The sequence below is a fragment of the Epinephelus moara genome, chromosome 10 (assembly GCF_006386435.1).
Source record: "Epinephelus moara isolate mb chromosome 10, YSFRI_EMoa_1.0, whole genome shotgun sequence".
NCBI lineage: Eukaryota > Metazoa > Chordata > Actinopteri > Perciformes > Serranidae > Epinephelus > Epinephelus moara.
The window spans coordinates 11,091,172-11,113,741 of NC_065515.1; the positions used below are offsets into that span (position 1 = coordinate 11,091,172).

Here is a 22,570-nt window from a genome sequence, read left to right on the forward strand (position 1 = left end):
GCTTATGTGTTTGTCACTTTCTTTTTCATTTTAACCCACACCATGATCTTTTCCTGACCCTAACCAAGTGGTTTTTGTGCCTAAACCTAACCAGACCTTAACCACAGGGCATCATGATGATTTCGGAACGGACTTCGGAACAATGAGTTTAATATGGTCGGAACAATGGGATGTCGGACCAATGGGCAGTTCCCAATCTGGAGATGGAAGCACTGAGGAAAATGCTAATTTAGCATTTAGCTAGTTTTGAAGTTTTGATTTAAGGTCAGGGATAAGGCAAGGGTAAGGGTTACGTGTGGTTACTTTTAAGGTGAATCACATCTTCCTTTACAGTGACTAAAGTAAATGAATAAAGTGGATTACTGCCAGGTTGGTCTCATATTTATTCACTACAATAAAGTTGTAGCAGCATTCAAACAACCGCCGCGTAGGTGAGTTTGTCTTGTACTGATGGTGGGCGCGGTTTGTCCAGCATTTCACTTTTACTGTACAGAGTGGAATTAAACTTCTCATGTAACTCTCAATAAGACAGCTAATAAGTGTGTTTCTCCATATTCTGATATTTCTGATAAAAAAATAATTTATCTAAATAATTCCACGTTGCAGCCATGGCCACAGACCAAGGAATGACAGCTTCAACACGGAGCCAACGAGCCACACAGACAGTCCTGCCACCAGTGTGGACACAGCAGCCGCAGAACACAGAGAGGCAGAGGCTCAGCGCAAGAGTAAGTGACGTCTGCTGCTGCCTCTGTTAGCGAGCTGTAGTTTCATAAAGATGAATGTTATTATGGAGACAGCCAGCCTGTTTTTATCCAAGTTTAGTTGCTCTTTCATTCTGTATTTTAAAAATAAATAACAGTTGACAACATGACTCTGTGTAAACTCATTGTTCTGACATGGATCATTCACATTTTCTTGTCTCTTCGTTACCCACAGGGCAGGGCCACAAGTCGTGGGGTTCAACAGTGAGTGACGACAGTGTCGGAGGAGAGGGAGGCCTCGAGTCTCCTACTGCCAGCACAAGTGAGTGACAGGTTGACAGAAACATACACAAAAATATCTCATTTACCATAAGAGAGAATTTCAGTGTGTGTGTTCATGCTTAATTCAGTTCCTCACACACTTCTTTCTTCCTCCCAGCATGTGTGTGAGATAATACTTAAACTGTGTATTTATTCCAGGTGACATCAGCAAAATTGCTCGGACGTCATCCACTGGGACAATGTCGTCCAATGAGGATGCAGATGAGAAAGACGGGAATGTGAACTCATTTGAAACGCCAAGTAAGAGTTACAGATTGTAATCACTGACCAGACTGAGAGGAAAACAAAAATACACTTCTGTCAATGTCGGCTGTGAATTTGGTACAAGTTTCCTAGAGTGTGTGTGTGTGATGTGTGTTTGTGTCTCCAGACATGAACGGCATGGATCCTGATGTGGTGGTATCCACGCGACCTTTCCGTAACATCGGCCTGTCTAAAGCAGCGAGGACCCACCGACTGAGGAAGCTACGGACTCCTGCAAAGTGCCGCGAGTGCGACAGCTACGTTTACTTTCAGGGGGCCGAGTGCGAAGAGGTGAGGCCTTCATTTTGTCTTCCTAACAGCCAGAGTGCAGAGAGAGACTCAGAATACGAATATGCAGCTTTTAAAGCATCTCATCATGGGGTCAACACCTTCCTCTCTGTCCTCAGTGCTTCCTGCCGTGTCACAAGCGTTGTCTGGAGACTCTGGCCATCCAGTGCGGCCATAAGAAGCTGCAGGGCCGCCTGCAGCTGTTCGGCAGGGACTTCTCTCAGGTAGCCAGCTGCGCCAGTGACGGCATCCCCTTCATCATCACCAAGTGTATCTCCGAGATAGAGAGACGGGCGCTCAAGATGAAGGTGAGAAAGTGACTGTGTGGTAATGTGAGTGCTGGATTGTGAGTTTTTGCTGCAGAGGTGTTTGAACTGTTTGTTTCCTCCTCACAGGGCATCTACAGAGTGAACGGAGTGAAGACTCGTGTGGAGAAGCTGTGTCAGGCCTTTGAGAACGGAAAGGAGCTGGTGGAGCTGTCGCAGTGTTCGCCGCATGACATCAGCAACGTCCTCAAGCTTTACCTCAGACAGGTACACACAGAGCACATGAAAATCTCATACCGTTGGAACCCTAATGTGTTTTAAGAATTCCTCTGTTAGTTATCTGATTATAATTTCTCAAAATAAAAATTGCGCTGTAGTCATTGCTCCTCCATACTTTAAACGTTTGTGCCTAATTCAGCTCCTCTAACACGTTTTCCTGTATCCGTCACCGACAGCTGCCAGAGCCCATCATGCCATTCCGCCTGTACAACAGTCTGATGGGTTTGGCGAAGGAGAGTCTGCAGAGCGAAGCAGAGACACCAGAGGGAGAGGAGGCCGAGTCCACCCCAGCAGCGGGTAAGGGGCTGGTGGATCTGGGCCCTGACACCGAACCCGAGGTCCTGGTCCTGGTGGAGAAGCTGAAGGAGGTTCTGAAGGAGCTGCCCAAGGCTAACATCGCTACACTGCGCTACATTATTCGCCACCTCCGGAGGTCAGTAATTTAATAAAAAAGAAAAGGGGGAGGAATGTAGAAGACCAGGCTCTTTTATATATTCTTAATTTTTCCCACTGTCTCCCTCCCTGCAGGATTGCAGAGTTAGAGGACGACAACAAGATGAGTCCCAGTAACTTGGGTATTGTGTTCGGTCCCTCCCTGATGCGTCCTCGTCCGACCGGAGCCACGATATCCTTGTCCTCTCTGGTTGATTACCCTCACCAAGCCCGCATCGTGGAGGCCCTCATAGTCTTCTATTCATCTATCTTCCAGTCCAAAACCTCTCAGTCCCACAAAACCATTCGCTCTGCTTCCTCGTCCACTCAGCAGGTACGAGTCCCCATTTGAATGTTTCAAATTTAATCCTCATTTTTTTTCTTTTTTCAGCAGGCTATCTTATTTATTTATTTTTTCTTAAGGGTTCACATTGGAAGATGATTCATATTTAAGTAACAGGACTGAGTTTTTAGAACGGCATTAGCAAATACATGAAAAGTAGCCACATGACATCAGTGCTAATAGCATGAGAACACTCAGCACCTTCAAGTGGTTTACTGTCTTTGAAAATGCATAACATCTACGAAGTAATTAAGGTAACAGAATTGTATCTTGACCTGGATGTGCTCAAGTCATACTTAGAATATGATTAAAAATATGGAAAGTTAAGTTGGAGAACTGGGGCCAGTTGCACAGAACACCTTAGGTTAAGATTCTCCTTAAAGTCCACCATGTTAAGGCTTTCTTAAAATACAATCAGTTGCACAAAACAGGTCTTTTCTTCAGGTTTTCCTTAAAATGTCCACTTAAGTATTGAAGGTTTTCTCTTTATCTTGGTCTCATACTGAAGGAATCCCTTAAAAATGGTTAAACCATTGCACAGAAGACCTTAGGTGTCACAAGCATAAGCACAAGCAAACCATGGAAACTGTAGTATTTTACCACTGTAAAATCTTGCAATGCAGTAAATGCCTATGTAGGTAAGCATGGTTTCAGTAAAATCAAATCAACTGAGCTAACGATTTATAACATCTCCATATTGACAAAAGTTTAAACATTTATATTTACATCAACAGCTACAAAAGATAAATTCATTGTTACGTGACAATTAAGTCAATCAATCAATCAATTTTATTTATAAAGCCCAATATCACAAATCACAATTTGCCTCAGAGTGCTTTACAGCATACGACATCCCTCTGTCCTTTGGACCCTCACAGCAGATAAGGAAAAACTCCCCAAAAAAACCCCTTTAACGGGGAAAAAAAACGGTAGAAACCTCAGGAAGAGCAACTGAGGAGGGAGAGATGCAGGACAGACGATAATGACAGTAGCTTACAACAACATTAATGAAAGTAATAATATTATAATTATAGTTCTGGCTACTGTGGTACAATGTGTTGAAGGTATATATTAATATCTGATAGTATACATATGTGCCAATAATCATATGTGTATAATGACAGTAGAAGTATGACTAATGACTAATGATGGCAGCAGCAGCAGGAGGCATCTGGCAGGACCACGGCAGCAGCACAACCACACACGTCACGCTGTCCAGGCACCGCTGCGATATGAGTTAATCTGAGAGACAGTGGAGCACAAAGGCTCCGGAGAAGAAGCCGAGTTAGTGACATGCAGTAATAGGACACGAGAGAGAGAGAGAAGGAGAGAAGGTGCCCCGTGTATTATAGGAGGTCCCCCAGCAGACTAGGCCTAAGTCAGCCTAACTAGGGGCTGGTACAAGTCGAGCCTGAGCCGGCCCTAACTATAAGCTTTGTGGAAGGTTTTCCACAGAAGATTACTCTGTTTCGTTACACACAACAAAATTCAAAGACCTATTCAAAACTTTCAAGGACTTCACTAATTCTATGACTTTCCAAGGCCTGGAAAACGACATTGTGAAATTCCATGACCTCCACATTTTCCATGTGGTTAGGAACCCTGCTTATGGTCCTGTAGATTTTGGACGCCACAGCCAAATATTTGAATTTCACCATATCACCAGTTAAACTGAACCGGTTACGGTGTGAGGGCACCGTGTGATGTCACTATCTCTTCTGGTGTGACATCACACGGTGCCCTGTGGTTTGATTTGTGTGCATTAGTTGAAACTCCATTAAGCTTCAGCTGTAGTTCATTTCTAGTGCTTATTAGCAAACGTTAGCATGCTAACAAGCCAAACTAAGATGGTGGCCATAAAAAAAACAATTAAACCTGCTCAACATAAGCTTGTTATTGTGAACATACTGGTGTTAGCATATAGCTCAATGCACCACTGTGCCTAAGTGCAGCCTCACACAGCTGCTAGCATGGCTATTAACTTTTAATCTAGTTACAAATACATACATATAACCACTAATTAAATGTCTTATTAAGGTGTGTGGGTTGGCTCGTTAATGAAGTCTTAAATTTAAAGACTTCCTGTTTGTTTTATGAGAAGTTGAAGAGAACTGTGACCCTTAGGAGTCCTCATTCAGCAAAATGTCAGTTCACCACAAAGAAATTCAACTTAAACAAATGAAACATGGTCTCATAGAAGAGCTGCCATTAGTTTACAAGCATAAACAAAACCTGATGAATCTCATCCTGATAAAGGCAAGAGCCTCTAAACAACAACCTCTAAAGTGTCAGCACATCATCTGCCTATCCAGACTTATGACCTGCAGTCTCACATTTTTTGACTACAGCTCTTGCCTCCTGCTTTGCATGTTTGATATGTCTGTGATAAAAAAAACAGGTTGCAACAACACTGTCACATAGTTTTTCTTGATAACAATCTCTTCATTTCCTCCCCTTCCTCGTGCAGGGGAGTATTGCAGATGAGAAGATTGGGAGCTCCGCTGATGGAGAGGATGATGGAGGCAGAGAGGAGCCAAACAAACCAGACTCTGACAAGACGGAGGAGGGATGTGGTGAGTTTTTATAAAGCCGAGGTTGTATAGTACTGTCGTTAATGTAAATGACCTAACTTCCTTTTTTTAAGAGCGTTAATCACTCATGTTCCTGTAACTCCCAGTAGCTTTATGATTGGATTATGATGAGGATTTAAAAGCACAGTAACAGGAATACAGATACCACCTGACTTGATTTGACCTTAAAGGGACAGTTCGCCACAAAATCAAAACTATATATTTCCCCTCCTACCTGTATTGCTATTTTTGAATTCTATTTTTGAGTTGCCAAATGTTGGAGATATCGTATGTAGAGATGTCTGCCTTCTCTTGAATATAATGGAACTAGATGACACTCGGCTTGTGGTGCTCAAAGCACCAAAAAATTCCAGAAATCATGACCCAGTTACTCAAGATAATCCACAGACCTTGTTGTGAGCAGTTTTATGTAGGAACTATTTTCTTTCAACCTTATCACTGTGCAGATGTAAGGGTGCTCACCCAGCACCACTGAGGTAGCTAAAGTTAGAGCTCAGTCAAGGACGAACCTCTCGTCCATGAGTAGATGCACTCCTCCTTCTGCGTGGTGATCCAGTTGGAAAGTATAGTTAGGAGAAAGAAAATAGTTCCTACATGTATCAAATTGACGTGAACACTGACGGCATCTGTAAGAGGGCAAACCAACGCTTATTCTTTTTAAGGAAGCTGAGGAATGTCTATATTAATAGGACAATCATGAAACTGTTCTATTCTGCTTTTATTGAGTCCGTTCGTTCTTTTAACATTGTCTGTTGGTTTGGTGGCGGCATGGTGGTTAGCACTGTCACCTCACAGCAAGAGGGCTCATGGTTCTCTGTTACTTTAAATAACCTCCAGCATCTGTATGAAGAGAAGGTCACCTCTTAAGCTTTGTCTATTGTCTCAGACTCTCAACATCCCCTTTGTTGAGTTTCAGATGCTTCCATCAGGGCGGAGGTTTTGCCTCCCTAACTGTTGCACGAAGCGTTACAGATCATCCTTTGTCCCGCCTGTTATCCCTTATCTTACCCAGCAGTGACCCTTAATGTCCATGATTTACCCCTGACAGTGTGTGATACTCCTTACCTTACCTCACCTCACCTCACCTCACCTCACCTCACCGCTCACAACAAGGTCTGTGGATTATCTTGAGTGTCCGGGTCATGAGTTCTAGAAAGACACATTGCTGTTGAGTTTCTCAAATGTATTTTTTGCCACTCTGAGCACCACAAGCTGAGTGCCATCTAGTTATTTTATACCCGAGAGAAGGCGGACATCTCTACGGCCGATATCTCCAACACTCGGCAACTTAGACCAAAGCAATCTGGACTCATAAACTGCACAACAGGTTAGAGGAACGATATGTATTCTTGATTTTGGGGCGGACTGTACCTTTGTTTAACTGCAACCAGCTGTGTTTTTTTCACCCCTGTATAACCACTGGCCTCTTTATCCCCATTTAGAAAGTTCTTTAGGGTCGCTTGGGTCCAACGAGCAGCTCCCCGACTCCGACTCCGAGCCGGACGAGAGCGGTCAGAGGACTGAACACACCCTCAGCCTGGTGAAGCAGGAGAGTGAGGTGAGCATGGACGACGACCAGCTGAGCTACAGGGACAGCCTGGACCTGTCCAGCCAGTCTGCAGTCCAAACCGACCCGGAACAAGACGCAGATCCGGACCACCACGACGACCCCAGCGGAGCAGAGCCCCCCGCGCTGCCAGACAACGGGCCCCCAGATGACGACACAGGGGCGGAGCAGGATCTGAGTGCCTCTCTGGCTGAGCTGAATGTGAACCAGTCCAACAACAACTACCCGTGCTCCCCCGTGTTGAGCTTGTCGGGTCTCCCACTGGCGCGTCTGTGTGGGAAGAAGTTGCCCCTGACTAGAAACAGGGACAGTGAGCCAGAGTTTGTCTGATGTCATTATCAAAAATCATTGTGTGTGTTGAGTGACAGAATGATTGATCTGGTTTTTATTCATTAAAATCCAGTACAACCTGCACCTGAGAGGGCCATTATATTATGTACATCAAGATTCAAGTTTTTAATGTATTTAGGTGTTTGCAGCTGTATCAATCTATCCGAACGTCTGCACGCTTTCTGCTGTGTGATGCAGTTACTGCTGTCATTTCAAGAGGTTTTTGACTCAAATGTAATATGCGTCAGTTTGTATTTTAAACTGTTTATCTGGTTGCTCTTTCAAGCTTGAGGGAAAGTGGGTAGCGAGTCACATCTGAACGGACTGTGCAGAGTTTTAAAGTAAATCCCCTTCAGTGCTGCTGGTTTTATTTCAGCACTAACATTTAAAAAAATAAATTTAGCAGTCTCTTATAAATGTTGCCTGTATTGCTCTGTTGTGGATGTTTCATCTGTTTTAATAAACATTTTATTTTAATATTGTTCAGGTTCTGTTATTCCATCTACAGCCTTGTTTTAACATCATATTTGTGTATGTTACAGGTCGTAAATGCAAATGCAAATTGAGGAAGAGTAAACTAAAAGGTGAGCAGGAACAGAATGAATGTAAACACCGTCACTGATGATCATTCAGTGCAAATGTATTCACTTCCCTGGTGTTGGGGAGGGCACTAGAGGAACAGTTCACTACAGTGGGTGGTGGTTTTATAGCTGCGACATTACCAGTAGTTTTTGTCTCCAGCAGCTTCAGCATGCCTTTCAAAAGGAAAAAGAAGGTAGGCTTCTAAAACCATTACAGCACGATGTAGATAGAATAATCAGTTGTGTCCTGCTTTAAATTTAAAACCTCTAGTTGCTTTTTAAATGTACACAAAGGGTGAGACTATGCGACTAAATCATCTTGAAGAAACAATGACTTCTTTTTGAATAGTTTATTTTACAAAATCAGTAAATACAAGAAAACTAATTTAAACACAAGTCAGAAGCAAAAGAATAATCCATGGATGATTGATGAGAGATGGAACGTTGTCTGTGTCCTTCACTGGTCGTCCTAAATGTTGATGCAGAAGTGTATCTGGAAAGTAAAACATAGAAAGTACGTTTTATTACAGTTTTTCTCAACTGCTAAGATACACTTAATGAACTGGGATCCACTTGATCTTCATCATCACCATTTTACAACACCATAAAGCCTTATTTATGGCAGGGTGCTCGACACTTTTTTATAAATATTGTTCGATAGAAATTAAACATTTGTGCATAATGCTTCTACAAAAGGTTTTAAGTTGTCTCCATGGCAACCATAGACCCATGAGTCTATTTCTATCATGTTTAGTAAAGTGTAATCTGCACAGACAGCTGTTTAAATCACACAAATATCTCACTGTAGGCCTGTATGTGTTGTTAACTTTAACCATATCTAAGGTACATGAATTCTCAGTCTGTGTGTGAGCAGCAGATTTCCCTGACTAACCACAGGGGGCTGGGAAATGTTAAGTCTTCTCTTGCAAATGTGTTAACACTTTTTCATTGGGTTCATGCATTTTTTAACACCTATTTTAAAAACAGTTAACCCAACACTCCACTGGATTAACAGTGTTTAACAGAAGGAAAGCATCTACCACAACTCTTCAATCAACAATCAGCTCTTATCTATCTGTAACAGATGCCGCCTCTGTGCTGCCATTTGCAAACATGGATCAAAGAAGCCAAAGGCATGTAAAATTAAATAGTGAATGCAAAAACAGTGAGAAAACTCTCTTAAAAAAAGTTTTTTTTTTAAGTATCTCAACAGGGAATCTCAAGAACATGTAGGTGCAGAGTGCAGTAGTGCTTCATCTGCACATCCAGTAACTCAAGCTTTGATATGCTTGCTCGCTTTTTTTGGCAAATACTGTAACTGTAAAGTACAAACAAATCGCTCATGCATGTAGCACAAACTCAGGGTGAACCTGTTCATGTTGCAAAGTTGGCGATACCACACTCACCTGTGTGTCACTGCACCAGTCTGTATGTGATGTACCTCCCGGCTGTTTCACTGGGTCTGATGATCTTTACCACCTGAAGTTGTAGTCAGAAAAGCAGAATTTCAGACTGGACAGGAATTACTGGAATGACTGACTACTTTGAATACAAGTGTGTTTGTATCTGAATACTGGTCGAGGTTCATTCAAATTACAGCTGCTATCACTTTACATGGAATTTCATGGGGGTGAAGCTAAACACTGTTCATCTGTACACACGGTTACATGATGGCTTCTCATTCAGAATGAAATAAATCTGAATAAAATCATTCGAAATTAAAGTTTTTCCAATGTAGTTTACATGAAAAATATTCATTCCGAATGGGGGTTTACACAGGAGATCAGTTAAATTGCCTTTATTCGGGTCTGCGCAAGGTTTGGGGCAGGGAAGATTTCTGATTGGATAGGGGGCGGGGTGGATGTTACGTGTTTACGTTTACCGGAAGAAAACACTGTAGTCCTTGCTCCAGATAACAAGATGCTTGACGACGCCGTCCTCTACATTCTCTAGAATGCACTCTACATTCAGTGAATGTAGAGTCTGTAGGCAAACCCCGGAGATCTTGCCTCCGGAAGAAGAGTGGAAGAGCCCTGGTTTCCGGTTGTAGGCTGTTTGTAGTCCGCGTGATATTGACCAATCACGTTTGAGCCGGCTGCAGTTGTTGCCAGGTTAAACGGTCCGTGCGGTGAACTAACGAGGCGGAACATAATTGGCGTCACTGCAAACTCTGAATCCATCGCAATGGTTCAGCATATTTACTTATATATAAACGGAAGTCGGAAACGGAAATTCGCCTCCTCCGCCCAAATCAAACCGGAATGCCAAAAAATCGGGGGTCTGCCCCCAGAGGCTGTATCGCCGTCTGCCGGAAGTCAGACGCCGAATACAGCTGATGGGTTCCAAGAATGTCCCTTACATAATCAATGTATGTTTAAAATGTTTAGTTAAGTCAAAAGTCTAGTATATTACAATTTTTGGCCACCGTTCCTACCTGTAGTGCTAAAATAGTTTAAACACATAACATTGCTACAAGTCCTAATAAGACCAAAATCATAATGAAATGGACTTATCTTTTGAATGTCTTTAAAACATGATGTCTTGTAACATAATGGGTCTGAAATTCTGTTTGAGCGATCACACTCCTTTACTGAAAAGCAGCTTATCAGAGGATTAACCCAAGATCAAAAGCACAGCACCATGCACCCTTGTATTAGTAACAATCTTATGCATTATCATCATTAGATGTGTTACCTGTCCTCTTTTCAAGCCAAAGTAGCGAGCCACAGGGTCCCCGGCCTGGATCCTAGGCAGCTGACTTTCCTTCAATTTACTGAGATAAAAATGTTAAGTGAGGATAACAAATATATTTTCATGAAAAGCTGAGCCTCAAAAAGACACCAAATACAGCTCGACGGTGGTCTTCAGCTAATTCAACTGCTATTTTATACTTAACTATAAACAGTGAGTCGTCTGAAGATGACCAAGTGCATTTTTCAGCAGACACGTCTCATTTAAACATTTTAAAATTCAGTTACTTTAATATTTCAATGTGTTTAAGGATACTATCTTGCCAGAAGTTCAGTCACTTCCTCTTTTGTCATGACAATGTGCTCTGGAACAAGCTGGAAGAAAGACAGAAAAAATGCATCAAAAACAACAATGGAATTCTACATCTGAGGCACTGTCTGTAAGATCATTTTAAAAACGTAGTGTCGATTGGATTTAATACAGTAGACTTATGAGTCTTTTGTTTACCTCGTGCTCTGTGATGTTAATAAGCAGCTCCTGTTGTAGAAACTGTTCCAATATGTATTTGGGTGCCATGTCGACGAGAGACTGTAAGGAGACATTTCATTAAGTGTGTTTACCAAGAGAGCAAGATCCAAAACATGAAGTTAATTAACAGGATAATCACAGAATCATTGCAGGAAACTTTCAGAAATCACATACTTCATCTTTTTCATACACAATTTGTGCTGGTTTGTTAAATATGATATAGATGTTTACCTGTTTGGCCGACGGTGTCATGCCCATCTGAACAACAATGATGGCTCGTGTGATGTTCTCCTCCTGCATCCTCTGACAGTACATCTTAATCGTCTTGATTCCCACCTTGGGCTCCTCTGACAAGTGAAAATTAACATCCACGTGTCAGAGGCATAGCCATAAATCAAACGCTCACCATTTAAGATAATATATGGGACACATCTTAAGTCCTAGGACAGTGCGTGTATCTCTATAAAGGCATGCTGGCCACCTAGTGTCCAATAATGGGTGTACACCTACCAGGAAAGAAAACAAACATCTGGTCGGTCGGGTCATCGTTGTGTGCCACCAGCACAGTGAGGTCTGTGCGTCTGGGGCGACCCTCGCTGGGCTTGTCTCCAAACTGACTCTTGAATTCGTCCAGTGTCTGGTCCAACTCGTCCTGTGTCACCAGGTAGCCTCTATCATGGCACAGCTGAGAATTTAAAGATGATATTATTAAGTCAGTGAATGTACAGGACAAACCATAATCTTTAAAAGCAAACTCAAAGAGACGAGATCTGTCAGGCACCTCTCGACTTCCAGCCTGTAAACCATCTCTAACAACAATTACAAGGCAGTGTGTGGATTTACTTTATCTGTCTTTAAGGTTGAAATTAGGTCTTTATTTAGGGTTTAAAATCTCCTAGTGTATGACAACTGTATTGGTTTGCAGACTGAAAAGCTCAACTGACATTAACTTGTCCTGCAAATTATGGTGGGTGGATGGTGGGTAAGAATGTTCCCCATCCAAGTGAAGACTTTGGAGTTCTTAAGATGAAGAGAATAACTGCTCTGTTATGGAAAAAATATGCAAATGCTCTCTGGGAGCTTAAGTTTGAAGACGACTGAAACCTACCTGACTTTTAGAGAGCTTATATAGAGACATATATATATTGTTAGAGGTAAAACAAAACAATTTATAACAATATTGAATTATTTTTTTGTACCTTTATTTCTCGTTGATTACATGGTTTATGTAACTACCTATTTCTATGTCAGCTTTTAGCTCTTTAGAGTGTTTTCTATTCGTGTATGTATCTGGCTTTTACTGTCATTGTTCACTGATCAAAACATTGTTTTAAAAGAACTTCTGCTTCTGCAAAGGAAGTGGCACTTCCCCAGGACCAGCTGCTGTTGAATTACCCTGACAAAATCAGCTAGAAGCAAACTGCTTGCCAATAAACTGCCCTACACTGATGGCAGAATCAACATTACAATGTGTGTCCAACATTACAGAGCGGAACCTGCCGGTTAAGCTAAGCTACATGCTAAGCTAGCAAGCTAAGAAAAACATTTAAACGTAACGCACCTGCATGATGGTTTTACGAATCTTCCATAGTCTGTATGTTTCCTCTTCGTCATCCATATCGCCTCAAATGTCCCACTTGCTCTAGATTTAACTTAAAGTTTATTTTTTTGTTGATTTATCAGCACGGCTCCTGTCGACGGCGCGACACACGTTTCCGTTTGTTACGACGCAGGTTGATGACGTAAGCGTGTGGGTGGAGTTTTACAAAAGATTTTTATAATATTAATTATTATTATTATTCTCCGTATTGTAATTGTTATACTAACATTATCGTCATATTTATAATAACAGCGGTGATAATAATAATTATTAAATTAATAATAATTTACACGAATGGTTGTATTCAGACCAAGCGCAGTTTCACAACAAACTGCAGGGCGGAGTCAGCAGCCTCAATGTAGCTATTCACTAGGATGTATGTGGCCTCTCCTAAAATAAAAATGAGGCCTTTATTTGTAATTTTGACACTTGGGGCTGTGGCGAGCAGTGGAGCACTCCTGGCGATGGTACTGTACTTTGTTTTATCCCCAACGGTAACGTAAACCTCCATTGTAGCGACTTGGTATGTGTGTAGGGGGTGCTCCTGTGATTTCTCATTTGCGTAACAGCGATGTTTGTAAGGGCAGCTGTAACAACTGCTGTTTAACCGTTATAAATTCTGCATATGAGTAAATGTGAGTGTTATTTTATGGCAAATTTACCGCCTGGAGGGCTACATGTCAACTCTGTGTCCTCGTGCCTTTGCATAACAAACCTATAAACATTACACAGGCACTTCAGAATGTTTCTGCATATTAGTAAATTGAGGGTGCTGCAGTGTTGACAAATAGTGCAAAGGTACACACGAGAGTGGTTTGTAAGGCCGGATATTTGTGCAGCAGTACCCCCATCTGCCTGCTGCTGCTATCAGCTGACAGGCTTATCAGTCTGAGAAAGACATCATGTACAGTCATTGATAGCTTTTACAACACAAGGTCGTTGGCTGCTACAGCAGAAATTTAATTACATAAGCAATGAAAATTAGTTTGTATCTGAGCAGCATCCTTTATGCAACAATCATAAAAGAATATTAATATTGTCAATAAATGAGGAACTGTACATGAAAAGTAGGTCTGAATGTGTGTAACTGTGTGCTGAAGTTGTCTAAAAATGGAGGTACTCAACTGAGGTTTGTTAAAGTTACTGGAATAAATGTACTTAGTTATTTGCCAACCATTGCCTAGTCCTGTCATGCAAAAATAAGCTTGCACCACCCATAGAAATCTTTTCTATTCCATGTCCTCAGTCGACAGTAGTACTCAAAATATATTTCACCTGCCATTTTCATTAACGTAGCCTATATTTTTGGCTACTTAACTGTACATTTGAATCATACAGATAATAAAGATTTCATGGAATTGGGTGTAACGTGTTAACGTGGGTGTAAGCCATGAAGCTTGGTTCCCACGAAGCCAGAAAATTGTGAAATAATCTTGTAAAAATCAGTTTGTTGCCTAAGTACAGCTTTGTCTATTGGGTCTGCTGGTGTGACCAGATTTTAATTGCAGCCTAGATTTTCCTGAGAAGTCCATGGGCAGGTAACAGAGCTGTTGGAGATCAGAAATTATAGACTAGCATTTTGTAATTGCCTGAAACACCAACTCTGTTGTTTTCCCGGATTAAAATTATGTGATATAATAAACTGGGCTCAGTCTTGGTGACTTTGAGATTCATGAGATTATTGCATGTGCTGATTCACTGATGTGATTATTTTGGTTTTCAGTCTGATATTAATCCCATTACATAAGGAGTTTATAAGGGTTTGTTCAGACAGTTGCCCTTTGCCCCAGCCACGTGAGGCTCAGCCACACACGGCCTAATTTTTGTGCTTTTATAAGGAGAGAACTTGTTGATGCGGTTGTGATAATGTCGTGGACTGTGGACCGTAGTTCATGTGCAGCTATGATGTGGATTTGTTAGTCAGCAGCAGAGAGGGACCTATTGGAAAATCACAACCTATCAATTCTGTTAATGATCACCTGCTGCCTTTACATGAGAACACTGGATCGGGTGCTGTGTCAGTGGTAGGATTGTGATCTGAGAGTGAGGGTGTAGCTGGAGCCACTCAGTGGGTTACAGATTTGATCGCTCGCTGCCTTCAGAGGACCTTACTGAAGGGCAGTCATGCGTCTGATAGGGTCCACTGTCCTTCTCTCTGTCCTGCTGCAGGCTGTGGTAAGAAAAATGAGAGTAGAACTGAAACTGAAGTTGAATTAATCATTTGATGTGGTCTTTATTTTCATTTTAATTTATTTTATGCTTTGTTTGACGCTTTTATTGCATAAGATATTCATGTATATTGTTAAATGAGGTGCAAACAGAGTAGATTCAACATTTTTTACTGTCTTTAAAGATACATTTTTAGGGGAAATGTGTATATCTGCTGCAGCCTGTACTTCTTCTTATCTATTTTTCATTATGCTGGATGAAAGTAAGCTCCTGTCACTCAAGTTGTCTCTCTTTCCCCTCACAGTCTGCTCAGACAGAGGATTGGCAGACGGCCACGTCTATCTATGACTTCTCAGCATTGGATATTGATGGCAATTTGGTTTCCCTAGAAAAATACAGGTAAAACCCCACCCTAACCCTAACTTTGCTGCAGAATCCCATGACGTAAGCCTGCCATCACTAAAACGTTCAATGTGTTTCTATCCACAGGGGGAACGTTGTCATCATCACCAACGTTGCCTCTAAATGAGGCAAAACCCCAGTAAACTACTCTCAGTTTGCGGAGATGCACGCCAAGTACGCTGAGAGAGGTTTACGCATCCTTGCCTTCCCTTCTAACCAGTTTGGGAACCAGGTATGTAACACATGGGTGTTTTAATAAAGGACATTGCCCGTGCAGGTCCGAGCTTGTGATGTGAGAATGTCACATCACCGGGGATGTGAAACAACAAGATCAAACGATAAAAGAGTCCAGACAAGACCTTATAGTGTACTCTTTACTGATACATATGGACAAGTTTATTCACAAAACATTTAATAACCATATTTGCAAACATGCACTGACCAGTGACATTATCTCTCTGAACTTGTTTCACTTCGAAGGAGCCGGGCACTGAGGCTCAGATCAAGAACTTCGCCCAGAGCTACAACGCTCAGTTTGACATGTTCGGTAAGGTCGATGTGAACGGGGCCAGCGCTCTTCCTCTGTGGAAGTGGCTGAAAGATCAGCCCAACGGGAGCGGCTTATTTGGAAAGTAAGTGGTGATATTATAACCGATATATTGCTACTATAATTACATGATACTTGTGGTTGAATTAGAGCCTGATCCTTTATTCAGTCAACTATTGATCATCATAATGTTTGCTCAGTGATTATTTCCTAACGTGTGATTTGTTTTTATACCTGTAGTAGCATCAAGTGGAATTTCACCAAGGTAATTTTTTTTAACAGTTATTTATTATCTATTGAAAATAAATAGACCTTACAACTGATCATCTATTCCTGTATTCTTGTGCATCATCAGTGCAAAGCAGGTGTCCTTTATCGTATGTGTTATCATCACCACACAGTATACCCACATCATATTTTCTGGTACAGGATAATTATTAGAAGAAGCCTGTTAATGCTTTTTTTTTTTTTTTTTTAAGTTTTTTAATACTTTTTATTTGTTGAATTATTCTCCCTTACATTAGTTATTTCTCAAAAAAAAAAAAAAAAAAAAAGCAGGTATCAGTTTTTGTAACAGTTCTGTATATCCCTCCCACCCCAACCTACAATCCCTACATATCAAAAGGAAATAAAATAATAATAGTAATAATAACATTTAAAGTAATAAAGTTAATAATAACAACTAAATACATAGGTACATTTGATAAAAGATGAAGTATCAGGAAATAATAATGAAATTATTAATGTCATAATTATTAATAATATTATTAATAATAATGATAATAAATAAGTAAAAAATAAAAGGTAAAGATATAGGTTTGGGATATAGTGTTTAATTTTTATAATAATAATCGTTGTTATTATAATGCTCATAATAATAATAGTAATACAATAATAATGATAATAATAAATAATAATAATAATAATAATAATAATAATAATGATAGTAATAAAAATATTATTATTATGGTTATTTATTATTTTCATTAAATAATTAAAACAAAAAATAGAATTAGATTAAGAAATAGGTTGGGGATATAGTTTTTTATTTTTATAACAATAATCATTGTTATTATAATGCTAATAATAATAATAATAATGATAGTAATAAAAATATTATTATGATTATTTATTATTTTTATTAAATAATTAAAACAAAAAATAGAATTAGATTAATAAATAGGTTGGGGATATAGTTTTTTATTTTTATAATAATAATCATTGTTATTATAATGCTAATAATAATGATAATGATAGTAATAGTAATAAAATAATAATAATAATAATGATAATGTAATAATATCTAACATATCTAATATATAACAAAAAATAGAATTAGATTAAGAAAAAGGTTGGGGATATAGTTGTTTATTTTTATTATAATAAAAATAACAATAATAATAAGTATTATTATTATTAACATTATCATTATTGTTGTTGTTAAATAAGTAAAAATTAAATAAAAACAGGTCAGGAAATGGGTTTGGGATATAGTTTTTTTTTCCTGTATTTTTTCCATCTCACATCAAACACTTTAAACAGATTCCCAATCCTGTGGTTTATTATCTCCATTTTATAGATTTTAATTGTGTCCCCCCATTTGCTTAGTCGTTGCACCTCTGGTTTCAGCCACAGAATGTTTCATTCTAAAACTAAAAATAGTTTTTTGTTTCATGCTCATTGTATCTGAGTTCTGTCTTGTTCCTCTTTCTCTCTAGTTTTTGATCGACAGACAGGGTCAGGTGGTGAAGAGATACGGACCCCTGGATGATCCCAGCGTACGTACAAACATGTTACTTTACTACAGACACTGAAGTGAATATCGACTGCAGCACACTTTGTGTGTCCGTTTATTTTTGTCTTTCCCATGTGGCTGTGTAATTATTTGCCTTCAGCGGCCTGGTGAGTCTGGGAGGAGCTTTTCCTGTTTTTGTGCAAATCTTTCCTTCTGCTGTCACAATGTGAAACCATGCAGATATGACACTGTGCACATGGTGAACAAGTTGGAGAAACAAAAGGGCATTATCTGTGGCCCATAATTCACAAAATCAGTGCACTTTTATTGATATTTAAACATGAGTGGGGGGGTTACACGCTGATAGATTGCAAATAAAGTCGATGAGTATAGTTACAAATATCCATGCATCAATCAACATTATTACAGCTGTAACTTCACTCCAGCTGATGTCAACTCTTACTCTTGCTTTCTTTCCAGGTGGTGGAGAAAGATCTTCCCAGATACCTGTAAACACCTACCTGATGAGTCATGTCACCATTTTGTCTTTCCATTACCCTTGTAGCTCCTTTCTCTGCCTCTCCAAGCACCAGTGGTTACAGTCTGAGTCCACCCCAGACCAGTGACGGTCTGCTCATAAACCCACATGTTGGGCAGAGCAGACCTGATGAAAATGGCGTGCAAACCTCCTGGGAGGATTACCAAGCTTGTATCCACTTGGCTCTGTGGAGAGAAAGACAAATGAGCCCTAAATGGATCATTAACTCTTTTAACAGATTAATGTGTGGCATTGTTTTCATAATAAAACGCACTAAGATTTTGTGCTAATGATATTTTTGTCTGTGATGTTTATTGTCTGTCAGGAAAACATTGATGTGTTACATTTTATTGTATCATATTAGATTGGTGCTGCTTGTAGAATAGATGTGTTTGTGTTTTGAGCTATTGTTGTGCACAATGATTTTTCACTCTGTGTAATGGAAATGGACGGAGGGAAAGACAGAAAATCCATTTCTGTCGTACTGAAAAATGCAAGTGTGTGTCAGAAAACCGTTTATGAGTGAGCGCTGGAGCCTAAAATGAGACTGTGAGATTTGTTCTTCTGCGCAGAGAAATGTTTTATGCCACAGTCTTTTCTTTTGGACATTGGATTCATACAGTACATCAGCTCAATAGGTAGAAGACAGGCACAGTTATGCTTTGTAGAGAGGTAAGCACAGTGGAGATGGTTGTAGAGACACATATGAACAAGTTAGACCAGGGGTCTTCAATGTTTTTCAGGCCAAGGACCCCGAAGCTGAAAGAGAGGCTGAGCAGGAGCCCCCTACTACATATATAGTATAAAATTCCATTGCATATTAAAGGGGAAGTACAACTATTTTTTAAAAGTAATACATGTTATTCATATGGTCTAAGACAGTCCAAAAATATTAGCAAACATGAACAACTCTCTCCCAAATTACACAACTAGAGCTCTTAAACTCAAATATGTCATCACATAGCGTCTGGAGCTGCTCCATAGATGATGAAAGATGTTATAGATGACACTGAGAGCACCCAGGGGAATAGTCTGAGTATCTGGGTGTATTTTATGTTTCACATCTGAGAACGTTAGAATAGACTAAAGCTCATTTGGATATATGAAAAAAAAGAAAACCAACTGGGTCCACAAACACAGACTCCCATTCACTGACTATGGAGCAGCTCCAGACCACAGACTGTATGTAGCCTAATAATGGTCGTAGCTGCTGTGACGTCACCCACTGGTTTGTGGACTGCCATTTTGCAGCTTCAAGGTTGGCATTCCTTCCACTGCCATCTTAGTATTTTGGAGCCAGAAGTGACCATATTTGGATGAGAAGGTGGAGCTGTGTAGGAGCAAGGAGTGGATCTCACAGAGTGTCACTCAGGCGGCCCCACCCTAAAATTTGCATAACTTTGTGCTTAAATAAAACGAGTTATGTCAAATTAAACCCCCTGTACAGTTGGCATGAATGTTGAAATTAGCTAAAAGACCAAAACTTTTTTGTACCAGGCTGCAAACATGATTATTTATGCAGTAAAAGACAGGATTTTATCATGGGTGTCTGTGGGAGTTTACTCTGTTTTGGAGGGAGCCTCAAGTGGCCATCTGATGAACTGCAGTTCTTGGCACATCCACACTGGCTTCAGCTCTCAGCCCTGGAGGTTGCCACTTGCTCCAGACTTTATACTTGACAAGTTTGAGCCTTACTAATAACATAAAAAGTAGATTCCAGCTGAGAAATACTCTACCTAGATACAGATGCCTGTCAATAAATCTATGTTGACTAGTATGACAGGTTTAGCCTAGAAACAGGTAAAAAAAAAAGAATGCCTTGAGTTCTTTTAATAGTGGTAATTTCTGCTCTGCATATACAATAATGGCTGAAGGAAATAGTAGTTTGAGGGTTTAGTCAAACTGCATGTTGCTATCGTGAAGAGATTACACCAAGTGCAATGTACAGTAATCTGGTAGTATGAATGACCTCTAATTCTAAGCCTACCCTTGGTTCTGTGCCATACAAGCTGTACATTGTAGATAGATAGATAGATAGATAGATAGATAGATAGATAGGTACTTTATTAATCCCCGTAGGGAAATTGTCGTGTCCAGTGGCTAAGGCACATAAAAAAGTACAAGGCACATACAAGACACATAAAAGAGTACAAGAACGGGTAATATAAACATGAATATAAAAGTAAAATAAAATAAGATAAAATAAAAATAATCTACATGTAAACAGTGTACACAATCCAAAAGTACAAAGTGCAAAAGTGCAGGAGGGTGTGCAGATGTAGTGGGGAAATGAGCTATGTGCTCCCTCCCCCAACTGAGGCGTTGAAGAGTCTGATGGCTGTCGGGATGAAGGACCTCCTGAGCCTCTCAGTCCTGCACCACAGTGACAGGAGACGATGGCTGCGGCTGCTTTTCTGTCCAGCCAAGATGCAGTGCAGTGGATGATTATCACAGTCTAGTATGCCCTGCATCTTGCTCCTCAGGCATCTCTCTGTGATGGTCTCCACCGAGTCCAGGCTCCTGCCCAGCACTGAGCCTGCTTTCCGGATGATAGAGCTGTTAGCACCTGAATAAAGGGAAACGCATACTGTTGGAGTCAAAAACTTAACACATTTTGTCAAGGCTATGTATCCAATATAACAGGGGGTTTTGACATTTTTCAGGGTATGAAATTGCTTTGCATATTAAACAAGGCAGATGGAGGTTTTCAAGCAGAGGGCCGCATCAGCTCTTGGCTGCTTGACCTGTATTCACTTTGCAGGTTGTTGCAAAATATGTTAGGATTCATGTTCATGTGCATTTTCAGACATATTCTAATGTTTATATTTAAAAAACACTTTTTAAAAAATGCACGGGATAAAACAGATCTCATTATAAAAGTAAGAGATAAATAATAAAGGAGATAAGATAAAGATATCATTCATTTCATACTCTAAACACACGCACACATACGCACACACAAGCAGTGAACATAAAATAAGTCAGAATTATTGCACACAAAATAAATAAATGAATAAAGCTATTGCACATAACGTAAGTGTAAATATTAATTATTACTGGCTGTGTGATGTCAGTGCAGTGTTCAGTGTTGTAATGGCTTTGGGGTAAAAACAATAATTTGGTGGCCCTCCTGCAGTAACTCTGATGATCCCACTAGGGGTCCTGGACCTCCTGTTGAAGACCCAGTTAATATGAATTTGAATTTGATATACAACACTGTGTAATTAAGATGCAGAGGTCCAAAGTTTTTTTTTATGACCCAATTAACCAGTAAACCATCTCTCTATCTGGCAGCTACTTTTCTGTCTCTGTTTAAGCTTTTGGAGACAAATAAAGCAAAATATATGACAAAGAGCTGTTGACTCACCAGACAGATTAAGAGCTTGCGTAAATGTAATGGCAACCACTCAGACTCCATCACTTGAAGCTGACCTCTGCGTGTGATTCAGAGCACCCGAGAGGACGCGCTGAGCTCCTGGCTGCAGCTCCCTCAGCCTCCTGCAGAGGGCGCCGCGGTGTCCGGCACTAAAACCCAGGCAGCAGCAGCAGCAGCACAGTAGCGGCAGCAAGTGCGGTGCAGTCGACCTGAGAGGAGCGGACGGACGCTGCTCCGCCGTCGTGAGGAAACACCGCACAGATGAAGGGACCGTTGCGGATAACTATCACACATTCCTGCGTTTGAGCACCGAGCCACACTCTCCTCCGTCCTCTCACCGGGATCGCGCCGCCGCTGTGGGTCTTTCATCAGGAGGGCTTGCCTGTTTTTCCTCCGGGAGGCTGAATGGAGGCAGCAGCCGAGGGAGCGGTCGGGCTGTCGGAGGCCAGGGACGGGAGCCCGCTATCCGGGGCCGCAGCATCCGATGATGGGGACACGGTCGTCGGAGTTAGCTACGGGATGGACGCCGCGGACATGGGTACTTTTCCAGCTTTCTCTCATATAAACCGTGTCCGTGTTCATGTTTATTTCATCACCCTGACATCCATTTCCATCTGATGCCACTGCTGTGAACAGAAATTCCCGACTCATCTTTGCTAGCAAGGAATTGGTACGCTAACGTTAAGCTAGTAGCTAACTTAGCTGAATGGATATGGGCAGCAGGTAAAGTTAGACACTTACATTTTAACGTATAATACACCGTGTAATGTGTGGAGTACATTCATATAGCTGGAGTCGTGTGTAGTCAGCAACACAACAAACCATGGCTACGTATGAATCGATATATGGAAGAGCAAGATGATATGTATGTAGTATAGCTGTATATCTCATTACTGGGCTTGACATATAGACAGAGCCAGGGGTGCAGCTAGGATTTGTGGTCACCTCCTCCCTGGGAACAAATTTCTCTCAGCCCCCCCCCCCCCCCCCCCCCCCCCCCCCCCCCCCCCAGCCCCCC

General features: G+C 40.8%; 4 protein-coding genes across 11 annotated transcripts in view; 3 read left to right on the forward strand and 1 right to left on the reverse strand.

Annotated features, from left to right (window-relative positions):
• The window catches only part of arhgap45b (Rho GTPase activating protein 45b), a 27,506-nt gene extending 19,639 nt beyond the window's left edge, over window positions 1–7,867 (forward strand). For all 4 annotated transcript variants that reach the window (XM_050054402.1, XM_050054403.1, XM_050054405.1 and 1 more), the window contains exons 15-24: window positions 607–728; window positions 940–1,026; window positions 1,185–1,286; window positions 1,417–1,580; window positions 1,697–1,885; window positions 1,973–2,110; window positions 2,299–2,555; window positions 2,651–2,888; window positions 5,365–5,470; window positions 6,931–7,867. In XM_050054402.1, the coding sequence (XP_049910359.1) occupies window positions 607–728; window positions 940–1,026; window positions 1,185–1,286; window positions 1,417–1,580; window positions 1,697–1,885; window positions 1,973–2,110; window positions 2,299–2,555; window positions 2,651–2,888; window positions 5,365–5,470; window positions 6,931–7,385 (1,858 nt within the window). In that variant the 3' untranslated portion in view covers window positions 7,386–7,867. The remainder of the gene's footprint in view (window positions 1–606; window positions 729–939; window positions 1,027–1,184; window positions 1,287–1,416; window positions 1,581–1,696; window positions 1,886–1,972; window positions 2,111–2,298; window positions 2,556–2,650; window positions 2,889–5,364; window positions 5,471–6,930) is intronic.
• Window positions 7,868–8,301: 434 nt separating this feature from the next.
• polr2eb (RNA polymerase II, I and III subunit E, b) lies at window positions 8,302–12,924 on the reverse strand. Its single transcript, XM_050054420.1, has 8 exons — window positions 12,747–12,924; window positions 11,696–11,870; window positions 11,417–11,532; window positions 11,165–11,245; window positions 10,973–11,031; window positions 10,661–10,739; window positions 9,373–9,445; window positions 8,302–8,459 (listed from the first exon to the last, which is right to left on the reverse strand). The coding sequence occupies exons 1-7, from the start codon at window positions 12,801–12,803 to the stop codon at window positions 9,380–9,382; spliced, it is 633 nt and encodes a 210-aa protein (XP_049910377.1). The 5' UTR covers window positions 12,804–12,924; the 3' UTR covers window positions 8,302–8,459; window positions 9,373–9,379.
• A 175-nt stretch (window positions 12,925–13,099) lies between these two features.
• Window positions 13,100–18,471, forward strand: gpx4a (glutathione peroxidase 4a). Of its 3 annotated transcripts, none has more exons than XM_050054423.1 (7): window positions 13,100–13,252; window positions 15,259–15,353; window positions 15,444–15,588; window positions 15,837–15,988; window positions 16,144–16,168; window positions 17,622–17,681; window positions 18,119–18,471. In XM_050054423.1, the coding sequence occupies exons 1-7, from the start codon at window positions 13,160–13,162 to the stop codon at window positions 18,149–18,151; spliced, it is 603 nt and encodes a 200-aa protein (XP_049910380.1). In that variant the 5' UTR covers window positions 13,100–13,159; the 3' UTR covers window positions 18,152–18,471. The 3 variants fall into 3 exon arrangements, with proteins under 3 accessions (XP_049910380.1, XP_049910378.1, XP_049910381.1); XM_050054421.1 differs by having other exon boundaries at window positions 13,136–13,279; XM_050054424.1 differs by lacking the exon at window positions 13,100–13,252 and adding an exon at window positions 14,765–14,960.
• Window positions 18,472–21,733: 3,262 nt separating this feature from the next.
• The window catches only part of pip5k1ca (phosphatidylinositol-4-phosphate 5-kinase, type I, gamma a), a 72,523-nt gene continuing 71,686 nt past the window's right edge, over window positions 21,734–22,570 (forward strand). For all 3 annotated transcript variants that reach the window (XM_050054409.1, XM_050054408.1, XM_050054410.1), the window contains exon 1: window positions 21,734–22,090. In XM_050054409.1, the coding sequence (XP_049910366.1) occupies window positions 21,958–22,090 (133 nt within the window). In that variant the 5' untranslated portion in view covers window positions 21,734–21,957. The remainder of the gene's footprint in view (window positions 22,091–22,570) is intronic.